Source organism: Mangifera indica, chromosome 6 (genome assembly GCF_011075055.1).
Source record: "Mangifera indica cultivar Alphonso chromosome 6, CATAS_Mindica_2.1, whole genome shotgun sequence".
NCBI lineage: Eukaryota > Viridiplantae > Streptophyta > Magnoliopsida > Sapindales > Anacardiaceae > Mangifera > Mangifera indica.
Window position 1 is genome coordinate 211,217 of NC_058142.1, and position 14,443 is coordinate 225,659.

General features: G+C 36.1%; 3 protein-coding genes across 3 annotated transcripts; 1 reads left to right on the top strand and 2 right to left on the bottom strand.

Moving 5' to 3' along the window:
* Window positions 1-994: 994 nt before the first annotated feature.
* On the top strand, window positions 995-4,818 carry LOC123219465 (cellulose synthase-like protein E1). Its single transcript, XM_044641443.1, has 8 exons — window positions 995-1,398; window positions 1,487-1,811; window positions 2,442-2,582; window positions 2,670-2,801; window positions 2,905-3,117; window positions 3,192-3,428; window positions 3,714-4,061; window positions 4,142-4,818. The coding sequence occupies exons 1-8, from the start codon at window positions 1,118-1,120 to the stop codon at window positions 4,682-4,684; spliced, it is 2,220 nt and encodes a 739-aa protein (XP_044497378.1). The 5' UTR covers window positions 995-1,117; the 3' UTR covers window positions 4,685-4,818.
* On the bottom strand, window positions 4,784-9,365 carry LOC123219467 (probable acetyl-CoA acetyltransferase, cytosolic 2). The gene is made up of 14 exons (XM_044641445.1): window positions 9,205-9,365; window positions 9,020-9,118; window positions 8,762-8,935; window positions 8,552-8,657; window positions 8,022-8,160; window positions 7,679-7,756; window positions 7,530-7,592; window positions 6,765-6,847; window positions 6,294-6,393; window positions 6,102-6,212; window positions 5,976-6,017; window positions 5,719-5,805; window positions 5,413-5,498; window positions 4,784-4,978 (listed from the first exon to the last, which is right to left on the bottom strand). Exons 1-14 carry the CDS (start codon window positions 9,242-9,244, stop codon window positions 4,945-4,947), a joined length of 1,242 nt encoding a protein of 413 aa, XP_044497380.1. The 5' UTR covers window positions 9,245-9,365; the 3' UTR covers window positions 4,784-4,944.
* Window positions 9,366-10,655: 1,290 nt separating this feature from the next.
* LOC123218013 (DNA oxidative demethylase ALKBH2) lies at window positions 10,656-13,907 on the bottom strand. The gene is made up of 4 exons (XM_044639163.1): window positions 13,468-13,907; window positions 11,667-11,783; window positions 11,373-11,562; window positions 10,656-10,976 (listed from the first exon to the last, which is right to left on the bottom strand). The coding sequence occupies exons 1-4, from the start codon at window positions 13,684-13,686 to the stop codon at window positions 10,780-10,782; spliced, it is 723 nt and encodes a 240-aa protein (XP_044495098.1). The 5' UTR covers window positions 13,687-13,907; the 3' UTR covers window positions 10,656-10,779.
* Window positions 13,908-14,443: the final 536 nt, after the last annotated feature.

Consider the following 14,443-nt stretch of genomic DNA (forward strand, 5'->3'; position numbering starts at 1 on the left):
AACGAAAGGGACTTCTGCATAAATATGGCCCGAAACAACTTATATCGGTGGTGGTCCTATTTTAATTGTCTTCTTACTTTGGTTAATCATTCTTGTCTTATCATCGTCAGTCAATATGTGATGTAATGGCCACACAATAGAGACCAAATTTAAAATAATATAATTAGTGGACTTTAATAACATCATAGAGAGCGATTTTTTTAAGGCTGAAGGAACATTTCCCACCCAAGTTGAGATGTATTCTCAAATTTACATATATAAAGTTTGAAAAGTTAAGAGTTTTATCTATTCGTTTAAAATTTTAGTTAAAGTTTAAAATAAAATTATTATTTAACAAAAAAAATTTAAAAAATTAAAGTTTTATTATCTTTGTCCTCTTAAGTTTGAAAATCTTACAATTTTCTCTATCCAAAGTTTAAAAAATCAATACTTTCTTATAAGGTTTGCAAATTATTGTCGAATATAGCGAAATTAACCATCTTTGACTATGTTGGCTTTCCCTCTTAGCTTATCTCTCTTTGTTGATCAAATCTCAAGAACCAAAGAACCCATTTTCCTTAGAAGAAGACGAAATCGTCTTCGAAGGAGGAAATCAGGTTCTTAAGTGCTTTGGAGATTTCGTCTTCCTTGGAGAAAATCAGGTTCTCTGGTGCTTGAGATTTGATTGATAGGGAGAGATAAGTAAAAAATGAGAGTCAATGCGGTCGAAGATGGTCGTCTCTAACAAAGGTTTGCAAACTTAAGGGAGAAAATATTGATTTTTTAAACTTTGAGTAGGAGAAATTGTGAGTTTTCAAATTAAGGGAGGCAAAGTAATAAAATTTTAGTTTTTTAAATTTTATTATTATGTGACGGTTTTACTGTTAATTCTAATTAAAATTTTAAATGGATGAGTGAGATTTTTGGTTTTTCAAACCCATTAATGTGGTTTTGATAGTGCATATAAACTTGGGTGGGAAATAGTCCTATGGCCTTCTTTAAGATCAAATTTTGTCCTCCATATTTTCCATCCATACACCATTTACTTGGAAGTCTCAACTTGATGTTTCCCTCAACTGCCTTTGAAATTTCATCTCCCTTCTATAGCTAGAGAAGTGAATCTGAGGGATTCAGAGAGATGGAGAGCAAAGATTATGTTCCTTTCTTTGACACAAAGCCGGCCAAGGGACGTGTCTTGTTCAGGTTATATGCAGCTTCAATGTTTGTGGCCATCTGCATGGTCTTTGCTTATAGAGTGAGTTACTTTCCCAGTAGCCTGGAAGGACAACTAGTTGAAAGATGGGCTTGGAGTGGAATGTTTCTTGCTGAGTTGTGGTTCAGTTGGTATTGGTTTCTTATTCTTGTTAATAGATGGAACACTATCTATCGCTACCCTTTCAAAGACAGACTATCTCTCAGGTAATTTTATCTCTCTCTCTCTCTTTCACAAACTGTAACCTTTTCTCTCTTTTACAGACGTTTGAATTTGTTCATAACCAATCAATAGGTACGAGGAGAAAGATTTGCCCGGCATAGACATATTTGTGTGCACGGCAGATCCTGTGATAGAGCCACCAACAATGGTGATTAACACAGTTTTATCAGTCATGGCTTATGATTATCCACAGAAGAAGCTAAGTGTTTATTTATCGGATGATGGGTGTTCATCTTTAACGTTTTATGCCATGCTAGAGGCGTCTCGTTTTGCAAAGGAATGGATACCATTTTGCAAGAAATTTAATGCAGAACCCAGGTCGCCTGAGGCTTATTTTCTGTCAACAGTTGAGCCACTTGATGATCCACTCATGGCCAAACAGTGGCAGTCAATAAAGGTAAAATTCCCGAAAATAGGCATATCATATAATCACTCTTATACACAAGACGTAAGTGGAACTCCAGCATGAGATGAAACATCTATTAGTTTCAGCTTTTTGTCTAAGTCAACTGTGCAGGCCAATTCTTCCAGATAATACAGCAGAAACTGTTTGCATTGGTAACCCTACTACTCCCTTAACTTCTATGTAAATCAGCCTCACAGATATCTTGATGTTGACTAAGTTTAATTGTAATACTGAAACCTCCTGCTCTACTTGGCCCATTGTCTGCTTTGTTTTGTCGATGGACACAGAGTCCAAGGTTTAGCTTAGTTCAGGAGCTCATGGAACTAATCTGCTATTATTATTATTTCCAACTTCCAAAGTACTTTACTCATGCTTGATTTGTCTGTTTGTAACATTTAAAATAATCATGTTTTTCTAATATATTATTTAATTCATAAATGATGTGAGATATTAGCATTATCAATGCGAGACTTGTCTAAATATTTTAAACTCATCCCTTTACAAGATCATCATTATCATCCTGGGAAGTTATTACCCAATCTCTCTTTACTAAAGCTGTTTTTTATACATCCTAGTTTGATTAATGTTTAGAAATCATACATATGAATATCTCTATTACAGAAATTATATGAAGATATGAACGAGCGGATTGAAACTGCTACAAAGCTTGGACGACTCTCAGAAGACATACGTAAAGAACACAAGGGCTTTCGTGAATGGAACTCCAATCCAAGTCGTCGCGATCACCAGACCATTCTACAAGTAAGAATCCTTGTAGTTGAATTTCGTATCATTTTCACATGAAAATAAATATAACAATCAATGTTGTACATGAATTGATATAAACAGATACTAATTGATGGGAGAGATCCTACAGCTGTGGATATGGAAGGACAACGTTTGCCTAAACTGGTGTACTTGGCGCGCGAGAAGAGACCTCAGTTTCACCATAATTTTAAAGCTGGAGCCATGAATGCCCTCGTAAGAACGATGCTGCTACAATGATTTGTCTGCATGCATTGACATTATATGTTTAAAAAAATTCGTGTCTGATAGCTTGATTTCGTAATATGTATATGAATAGATAAGGGTGTCATCCAGGATAAGCAATAGTCCGATTATTCTGAATGTGGATTGCGACATGCATTCAAATAACTCTGCGGCTGTGAGGGATGCCCTTTGCTTTCTTATGGATGAAAAGCAGAGCCATAATGTGGCTTATGTCCAGTTTCCGCAGAGTTTCAGTAACCCCACAAAGAATGACCTTTATGGTAGTTCCCTGATGGTAATAATGGAGGTAATATATACCACCATCTGAAATTCATCTATTCTTGTTTTATCCGTATGTGTAACTGGTGCTTTCCCTATCAGGTGGAGATTCCAGGATTTGATTCCTATGGAGGGCCTTGCTACATTGGTACTGGGTGCTTTCACAGGAGAGACACTCTCTGTGGGAAGAAATATAGCCAAGATTGTAAGTCGACAGACTGGATCAAAACGGTGAGCAAGAATGATAGAAAAGTTGAAGAAAGCGCAGCTGTACTTGAAGAAACATGTAAAGTACTTGCAAGCTGTTGCTATGAGGAGAATACTCTATGGGGAAAGGAGGTTTTTTTCACTCCCTCTGTTCACTCACATACACATTTTCACATTGTAAATGGATACAAAGTTAAATAGTCTGTTCTATTGACGAGCACGTTTTACTTTTACAATTTAGATACTCACAAACTATTTAACGGTGTTTAGTTATTATTTTCAAATGTTCAACATCTCTATTTTGTTTTGTCTATACAAGAGTAACGAGGAGTGTTGCAATTTTCCAAGTTTTTTTATACAGACATGACACAATCTCTTGGGATGAGTTTTTTAAAAAGATATTGTATGATTTGGCAGATGGGTTTGCTGTGTGGCTGTCCAGTGGAAGATATAATGACCGGATTAGCTATACAATGTAGAGGATGGAGATCCATATATTATAATCCAGAAAGGAAGGCTTTCTTAGGACTTACTCCCACAACACTTGACCAGTCACTACTGCAACATAAGAGATGGTCTGAAGGTGATCTTCAGATCCTATTTTCAAGCTACTGTCCTTTCCTCCATGGACGAGGAAACATCCCACTCAAACTTCAACTTTCATACTGCATCTACTTGATGTGGGCTATAAATAGCTTGCCTACTCTCTGCTATGTTTTTGTGCCATCCATTTGCCTCCTTAGAGGCATCGCCTTGTTTCCCCAGGTACCAGATCATCGTTTTTAGCTCATTTTTTTGTTTTTCTGGATACAATCCTAATTACCATTTCATGTTTGCACCTGCAGATTTCAAGTCCATGGGTTATGGCATTCGCATACGCAATGTTGGCCAACCGCGCATACAGCTTAGGAGAGTTTATATGGGTTGGAGGCACATTCAAAGGCTGGTGGAATGATCAAAGAATGTGGATGTTCAAAAGAACGACTTCATACTTCTTTGGTTTCGCTGATAACATAATGAGGCTTCTAGGATTTACAAAGACTGCCTTTGTGATCACAGCCAAGGTAGCTGATGAGGACACAACCAAGAGATTTGAGCAAGAGACAATGGAGTTTGGTGCTTCTTCACCAATGTTCACCATTTTAGCAACAATTGCATTGCTCAACCTGTTTACTGTACTTGGGGGACTAAGGATGGCAATTTTAGATGGACAAAATAAGGCTTTAGACCGATTTACTGTGCAGATGCTTCTAAGTGGGCTTGTGGTATTGATTAACCTTCCATTATACCAAGGACTCTTCCGAAATGACAATGGAAGCATGCCTCCTTCAGTAACATTTCGGTCTATTCTTGTCACTCTATTGATATGCACAATAGCTGCATTTTAAGTATGTACTAAAGTGCCACCGCCAGATGCAGAGCAAGTTTGAGAACAGGAAGCTGTTTGCTGCATCTGCAAAGGCATTTTAAAATTTAATAATTCAATGTTAAGAATAAATAAAACTATATTACTGTTTCATAAGATCTGCATGCAATTTCCCTTAGAAGAACACATCATTATGTTTACTCTCAAGTACAAATTGCATATTTGTCGTGCCAAGACAAATTTAATACAGAAATCATGCCAGTTTCCTATCAATAACATTATTCACAAAGAGGAACGTCCCATCCTTGCAGCAGGCCTGCAAAGTGCAAAGTAATTTAATCACTAACCGAAACATGGTAATAATCCATGTAAAGAGGTTGATACTATACTTTGAATTTCAAGACTTCATAACAATCACAATGCATCAAATGCACACAACTCATAATTTGGATGGTTGCATACACAACCGTTAATAGGAAAGCCTTTTATTTTTGGATGGGTCTAAAATCCTGAGCAAGGAAAAGCTAATAATATCCCCCAAGTATTTTTTTTACCTGAATTAAGCTCATGAACTTCGGCAAGTCTAGCAGAGGATAAATTGTCGAATTTTTGGCCCAATAAATCCTTAGTAATTATTCTATTTTTATGAATAATCATCATAAACTTGAATGATGAGGGTCCACAACGCTATTAATTTGTGAACATGTAAATGGATGGAAAAGTTGGTTAGACAATTAAATATAGGATTACATGAGCTCAAGAACAAGGGCCGATGCTCCTCCACCACCATTGCAGATGCCAGCAACTCCATATTTCCCATTCTTATGTCTCAGTACCTGAAAAATCATAACACATTGACTGAGATGATCATTGGAGATAAAAGAAAAACAAATAAGAGATAATTCATCCTCCATATAGTTATAAGCAGGCCCTCATCTCCCATAGGCTGACGTTGAGAATTGCTTGGCAGCAATACATCATTTGGGAATGTATAGTGAAGAGCAAGAGAAAATTATTTTTGGCAGCATCACAAGAAATAAACTGCCAATAAATTACCCCTAATAGTGTGACCAAGATACGAGCTCCACTACACCCTAATGGATGCCCCAATGATACTGCTCCACCATGAGCATTAACTTTTTCCTGTATTCATAAAAAGGACACAAATCATTGATGAGGAATGTTGGTCAAGGTCATTCTTCAGAGAATCATCGGGCAAAATAGAAACTTAATGAATCGACCTAAAAGCAACTAATGACATAACTTTAAGTGAGATGAAATTATAAAAGAACAGAATTAGCAAAAAGACTCACAGGACTAAGACCAAGAAGTTTCTGATTGGCAAGAGCTACAACCTGCAAAGAAGAGGTTAGAACACACATTAGTAGTAATATTATTAGGATACTGGAAATATCAAAAGGCAGAGTTTAATTTCTCACGGAAAAAGCTTCATTTATTTCATAATAATCAATTTGAGAAGCCTCCAGACCAGCATCTGATATGGCTTTTGGTATTGCGAGGGATGGGGCAGTTGTAAATAATTCAGGAGCCTGCCAAAAGAATATTGTTTCAGTATCAAGTTCTATAAAATTATGACAAGGTAAATACAAGCAAAATATTGAATGAACTACCTGAGCTGCATCAGCATAACCTCTGATCTTGGCGATTACTTGCAACCCAAGCTCAAGAGCCTTTGTTCCACTTACTAGCACTAGCGCTGATGCACCATCACTGTCCAGGATAAAAGATCAGCCCACATAAACAAGGTATTCTTGGTGGCTTCGTAATACCTTTATTTTCTTTTTCAAGTGATTAATAACATTTCAAAAGGAAGTCCAGCTGTGCAATTTATTAGCTCAATTCAGAATGCAGCCATGGATAACAATACATTCATATGAACACATATATGCCCAGAGATCTTCTTCCAACAGTTTCTTATGTATAAGATGGGGGCATTCTGCAAATTCAGTCACATGCTTGTTTCATGTTGATCAATCCACCAATAGCAATATAGACAACCACATAACTGCTTTACTCTCTAAGATGTTTGGCAACCAACATATTCTTTTTCTCCATAGATACACATGAAATAGAGAGAGTACCTTATGATAGAAGCATTGCCAGCAGTAACAGAACCACCATCCTTAAAACTAGGCCTGAGCTTCCGTAGTTTTGAGGCATCAAACTGCAAAATACACATAACAAAAGAGGAAAATGATCAACACTAAGCAAGTAACAAGTCAACAGAAAGTAAGGGAAACGAGAAGAGTACTTCAAATCAGAGTCGTGTCATTTGCAGTTAAAGGCTAAATTGGTAATAAGAATATAATATGCCAGAAGCAAATACTATTATCAGAAAATCACATTCTTTCACTTGTATTCTCATATTCGAATAATTCATGGCATTTCAAGTATACTACTTGTTCAAACTCAAGACACTGTTATAAATAGAAAATCGATATGTAGAAGCATGGCAAGTTAAAATAGAGTGGATCTCCAATTGCCAGGAGGAAGGAGTCAAAGTGGTCATTGAAAATCATTTGGGGTGAAAGACTATAATGCACCCCTCAATTACTTGATGCACAACAATCAATGAAACTTGTACCCAGCTTGTCTTCCCATAAATTTCTTAATGCTAACAGGACCAATATCATTTTCATGTAAAGTCCAATGGTTTGTTTCTTGAAAAGGAGGTGGTTGTGCAAAAACTTATAGCGAAAATGGAATTTAATCCTTCCATCCACATTTTTAGAAATTCAGTTACACACAGGACGATTAGAAAAACCAACATCACATAATTATGCAGTCACGGTAGTCTAATTCGTAAGAACTAATTGCCATGATCATCCAATATATTTAGTTTATACCTTTTCCAAGCTCTCATCCTTATCAACAATTGAGGATGCTTTCCCTCTTCCAGAAACTTCAACCTGCAGGTAGAAATTCATAAAATGATCCGAAGCAACACCAAAGGCCATAAATTTTTCATAATTTAGACTAGAACTAAAGATTGCACCGGAACTATTTCCCAGGCAAAGAGGCCGGAATTTTGTGCAGCCATCCCACACTCAAAACTTTTGATAGCGTATGAATCCTGCAAGAAAGCGTAGACATAGGAGGAGAGAGATATTACACTTTAACATAGTCATAAGAAAAATCTTCAAGGCCACCAAGGATTACATACACAGATAGGAATGACCAGTAATCAAATGCAAAGGACAAGTAAATAAAAATGGAAATCAGCACTTCCTAATAATTTGATGCTGGTTGTTTGATACATTCCAAAACCAATAACTATATATCAAGAAGTAGGAAGACATCGGTGAACCTAAAACCACATGTATCTCTGCTAATATTACCTGCTCTTCCCTTGTTATTTTGTGCTGATCAGCACATATTTCTGCACATACTCCCATTCCAAAGTCATTATACACATCCCACAGGCCATCTTTCATCATGCCATCAACAATTGTATCATGACCCAACCGAGATCCCTTTCTGTTGACAAACAGAATAGACATTGGATCCATTAATAAAATATCTTATTAGCAAAAAACTGCACAGATAACCAGACAGAATTGTGCATCAGCTCATTCAAATGACAAAGCAAGTTTACAATATACCAAGATAAATTAAAATTTGACTTGACTAAGCCCTCATTCAGTTACACAAACCCACTAGATCAAAATTTTCAAATTACAACTAAATTGCCATCTAATCACAAAGGGAAGCACAAATTCATCTAGTTCACACAAAATCAATCTATCTTCTAAAAAACAAGAATCACAAGCAGCAAAAAATAACCATGCTTGCTTAGCCAAAAAAATAATAATAATAATAACCATGCAAATCAATTCATCATTAAGGCATCTGCAGGACTCACGATCACCTTGCTTCTGTTAAATACTTAGGCACGTTAGACATGCTTTCTGTGCCACCAGCTACAACTATATCATTGATACCCAGTTGAATACTTTGTGCTGCAAACATCACAGCTGAAAATGGAAACAGAGATCACATACCAATCACCATAACAAAAAAATATTACCACCATGTAATAATGAAAAAGAGCAACTTTTTCATAAAAAAATAATTCAACCTTTCATGCCTGATGAACAAACTTTATTAATAGTGGTGCATATTACTGAATTAGGAATCCCAGCACCTAAAGCAGCCTGTCTAGAGGGAGCCTGGCCTAAATTGGCGCTAAGAACATTCCCAAAGAACACTTCTTGAACAAGGTTCGGATTCACGTTTGCCCTCTTCAGGGCACCTATAAATTCATTGCAGTCTGATTAAAAAAAACTAAAATTTACAATCGGTTCAACAATAAGGGAAAAAAAGGTAGTTCTTTTACTCGCAATAACAATGGAACCAAGCTTTGTAGCGGATAAAGATGAGAGAGAGCCCAGAAAGCCACCCATCGGCGTACGTGCAACACCCACAATACAAACATCTGAATAAACCAGAAACAAATTAAAAATTGAAAAAATGTATTGATTTTTGGGCTACAATGAAATAAGTGAAATAACAATAGCTAACCTCGAGCTTTAATAGAATTTTTAGATGTTAGAGGAGCCATGGTAAAGATCCTTCTCAACAGAAATTGAAAATTGTTAACTGTTTTTGCTTGTTTTGGTTACTGATTTTGATTGGGCCGCTGCTTCTGCCATGTTCGTTGACTCAGAACCGAAGTGCCTTATCGTTTATTGAAAACGTGCATAAATAAAAGGGATAACTTTTGATGCGTTTTCAAAATGCCACCCATGAGAGATGAAAATCCACTTTTCTCATCCATGACCAAACTATCGTCCAATTTTTCAGTTAGAAACAGAGGCAAAATCATCATTTACTATTTAAAACCTTAAAATTTTAAAATTTTCCCATTTCCTCCTTTCAAGTCTTAAAAACTAATAACTAACACATCCTCAAAGTTTGAAAAGTTTAGATTTCACCGCTAGAGTTTGCTTCCTTCTCCGGCCACCATCAATGGCTGATGCAATCGATCGATCTCCTATCTCCGACTACAAAGGACAACGAAGACGACCCTTCGTTGCCCAAATCTGGACGACGAAGCGTCGTCTAGATCTGGAAGAACAGACGAAGGACGCTGTTTCATCGTCCTTCGTCGTAAAGTCTGGACAACGTGACGAGCGACGAAGGATAGCGAAGAGTGGTCCTTCATCGTCTGGGTGGAGCGACGAAGAGAGACCTCTTCGTCGCACGGTGGTGCGACGAAGAGATCTTCGTCTCTTCGTCGCACCGTGAGACGAGGAGATGAAGATCTCTTCATCGCACCACTGCCGTCGCACCAAGAGAAGGAGGAGCCGGTGACGACATCGGGAGATGAAGTTGAAGAATAGGGGTGAAAATGCTAGTTTTGAAAGTTATAGGGGACGGTTGTATTTTGAAAAAGATGGAAACCCTAGGTTTGGGGGTGAAAATGTTAGTTTTCAAAGTTTAAAAACTTTAGGTAAGATGAAATATTAGTTTCTAAAACCTAAAAAAGGTGAATGGTAAAACCCTCACATCAATTTTGTAATGAATTTTGTAAATTAAATTAAGGGGTATTTTTGTTATTTCATCTAACAAGGGTAAAATATATATTTTACTCTTATACAAATAGATATCATCTATATTAACAGCTCATGAGTAGAAAAAATAGATTTTTATTTATCGTAGATAACATTTTGAAAACACATCAAATATTAGGTGGGAAATAGTCCTTCTCCCTAAATAAAATAATATAGAGACTTATCCAGGACATCATGTACTGATGAGATAAGATGAGATGAGATAAGATGAGATGAGATGGGCTTGAGTTGTGTTGGACGATTTTTATCGACTCTCTGGTTAGTTGAGTCGGCTCGACAACCATATTTTTTAATGCACATTTAGTGCTGAGTTTTGGACGCGAACGCACCCCTACGCTTAGCATTACACTCAATCAATTTGCTGAGTACTCAAATGAAAAGGGCTGAGTGCGTTAACAGTACGGAGAAATCAAAACCCTCGTTAATTATGAATTACAAGGTACAAAAATAGTTTTTGCAAAAATATTTCAGAGCAATCGCACAACTTATACCAATTTCCGTTAATACTAGCACCAGGATTCCATCAGACAACCAGTCTGAAGGTGAGATTAACTCGAGTAGCCTCTACTCTTGTACGTTTAGGCACCGAGTGGATCCAATCCCGCTGTGTGTACCCTCTCATTACCAACAATGATCCATGCTTTAGTGTGAATGAATGTTGATCAGAGTAGCTGTTTTTCTTTAATCGCTTTCTCGCAGGTTCATCATCATCTATTCTTTCTGGCAATCACAAACCATAGAAACTTATATAAGCAAAGTTGCAAATGTGGGGAGTCAAGGTGAATCCATGAATTATGTCCTTAGACTTTTGAACATAACAAAGAGAAAGCAAAATTAGGGGTGGGGCTCGGCTTGAATGAGTCGATTTCAAGCTAGAGTTCCAACTTGGCAATTCGGCTTGAGATCGACTCATTTTCTTATATGGTGAAATTGTTTATCCCTCTGACAACACCATTCACCTCCGATGACATTTTTCATCCCACTGATGACTTTCTAATTGTTCAACTCGAATGAGCTCCAATAGTGCATTTTAGCTTCAATCTGAGCTCAAACTGACACATATTGAATCCATCCCTAAGCAAGATAACTTAAAGATGAGAAGATCCTTGATTTTACCTTGGGATGATTTACTAGGTTTCTTTTTCAACAAGAATTCACGCTCACAGCCAAAGGAAACAGAGGAAATTTCTGGAGTGGATCCATAAAGCTTCTCATCATCAGCATGCCAACCCACATAATCATTTCCACCTTTATACCTATTTAAAAGCAAGCTGTTGAATCTACTTCCAGGAAGTGCTTTGTGGACCTTAAAAATAAGTAGAGACGTTAAATCCATTAAAATAAGAGAGTTAATCTAAACAGTAGGACTCATAAATCATAATGGCAATTTTCTATCATAAGCATTCTTACTGCTTCCAACATGCCCTTGAGAGGAGGAAAATCATCCCAAGAATAGGCATGCGGCTGGTATCCACTGTAAACTAAATCTGGCAATCCTTCACTTGCAACATAACATGTATCTCTAGGCTGCATTGAAATTAAACCTCAATAAAAGACAATTTGTTAAGGCCGTATAACATTATAAACAAGCAAATATTGCAGTACAGAAAACAGGATTAAAAAGACAAGGGATATTAAGAGATCAAACTTTCATGATTTCCCACTGAAGATACTGAACAAACATGATTACGATTATTTGTTTTGTTTTAGAAGTAAAGTGATTAATTTGGTACCTTCAATAGAAAATAGTGAAAATTTAATCTTTTTAATAGAAAAATCTGAAAATTTGGTTCCTTTAATAGAAAAATAAGAAAGTTCGATCCTTTCAATGGAAAAAATAAAGTTTAGTCCATTTCATTTAAAAATAGTGATAGTTCAACACCTTTAAGTGTTGTTATCCCAAAAGACAAAGAAAACTAAGAGCAAAATGCAGATTATGCATTTTAAAATCCTATCTAGCATTTGCATACCAAGCCAATACCAAGGACCCCACATATTTTCCCGTCTACAAACAATGATCAATCTTGCACTACCATTTCACCCTCAATATTGATGAGATTCCTGATGTTTTCACCACTTATATAAGAGTAAAAGATTAGAACAATTGCTTTTAAGTAACTGGATTATTATTTGAAGACTCTCTGTTCCATCTTCAGGTGATTAAGATTGAGATACATATTAATTGCTCTCTTGAAACAATACACAACCTTTTGGTAAATGTGTGGTGGAGTTTACTAACATGCTGTCTTTAGAATATTTTATGTACAAAAAAGTAATAATATATATATTTATAATGAGTATCAATTTGGTTACTAATGATGTGTTACTATATGAGTAGCTATTATTTTTTCTTTAACTCATAGTTACCCAATCACATGGTGAAACGTCTTATACCCAAATTAGTCTCTTATTGTAAATGCAAATCGTTTTGTTGATATACACAATCACCAAAAACATCATGTTCTCTTTTCATAATGTCAAGACTAACTTGGGAGAAACACCTAACAAGAAAGTGGAAAGATATCGTTCATGCTAATTCATATATAACTGTATATTACAAACCATTTACCAAATTAATCAAAGCAAGCATGCTGTAACCTAAATAACCCCCTTAACTCAGTCATGTAAATAGGGTGGATTCAAGCAAGCCAAGCTTGGCTTGTTTATCCCTTCAGTATCCCGCCGACAAGACTATGAACCAGCTAGCTTGAATTGAACATTATAGATTTAAACATTATAGATTTAAACCGAATTCGAGCCAGCCCTTGTTTGGACTTGATTCGGCTCGAATACACCCTTATCTAATGAAACAACCATTAGTTCCTCATTAAGGTTAAATATATGAAAGATAATATATGCTCTCAATGTTATAAGTCATTACTTGACTTCCTATAAAGCATCTCTCTTTCAATCGAGGTACATTCTCATATCTTCCCTTTCTTGTATTATCAAAACTTTTACTTTGTACAATCGCTTTTTTCCATCAAAACCCTTTTTTTTTTTTCAAAATTGCACCTTTGATAGAAAACTCTAAAACGGATTGCTTATATATGCTAGAAGTATTAAACTCCATCACTTCACTTGACCCGCAAAACAAAAACTTGCAGACAATTTTAGATGTAACCGGAGAGCCAAATGGTCAAATGACTCTTGTACAAAAAATGAATCAAATAAGAGAAAAGACATAAATTTATGATAAGAAATTTCGAACCTGAACGCAAGAGCGACCACAGACACGAATGGTGGGTCTTGTCCAAGGAATCTCCTTGTTCAGATAATCAAAGAGTTTCCATGACTCGTCCAAGGTTAAAAACCTTGGAATATAAACAACTTCGCTCCCATTTCCCAGGTCGATCCTTTGTCTCTTTGAAGTTTTCTCGTCTGGGTTTGGAGTTGTTGCCTCAGAAATTGCTTTGAACCGCAAACTCATCGGCGAAGATGAAGAAAATCAACAGTTGGGATTTATGCGCCAACGCAAACATCCACATCCCTTTTGGTTCGATGAACTTCAACGTACAACCTTAAATATAAATAACACGAGTTTAAAGGGTTTCGGTTTGTGAGATCAACCCGGTTCTGTCTTCCACATGACACTTTTTAGGCTATATCATCATGATCTTGTATAAGTGGTTTAACCAGGCATCAATTTATGAGCAGAACTTCACTTACATAAGATTATTGATAATAATTAATTAATTAATTATATAAATAGTTTAGCCATACATTAAGAGAGGTAACACATCTTTTTTATTTTTCATCACAACAATAATTTTTTTTTAAAATAGTTTGGGTTAAAATTGAAATACTACTATAGAGTAATAACAAGAGACACAAAAACATTGTTTGTTTGCCTTTACATAAAATTGTGGATCAAAAAATATTTACTCCTCCTACTGTGTTTGGATAGGAAAACTTGTACCCCAACTCGAAACCATTTTACATGTAAATGATAATGATGTATCTAAGTGCTACACATGTTGATGACATAACTAATCACTCTACACTTCTAATCTTATTTTGAATCATTGACACATCTAATCGGCAAAATCACTATTTCCCACCCAAGGTTTGATGTTTTCTCAAGTTTTCACCCTTAACTATGGAAACACCAAACACCCACCCATAACTGATTAGATTTAACAAAACCCTAACAGTAGTAAGGGTAAAATCGTCATTTTCTCTATAGT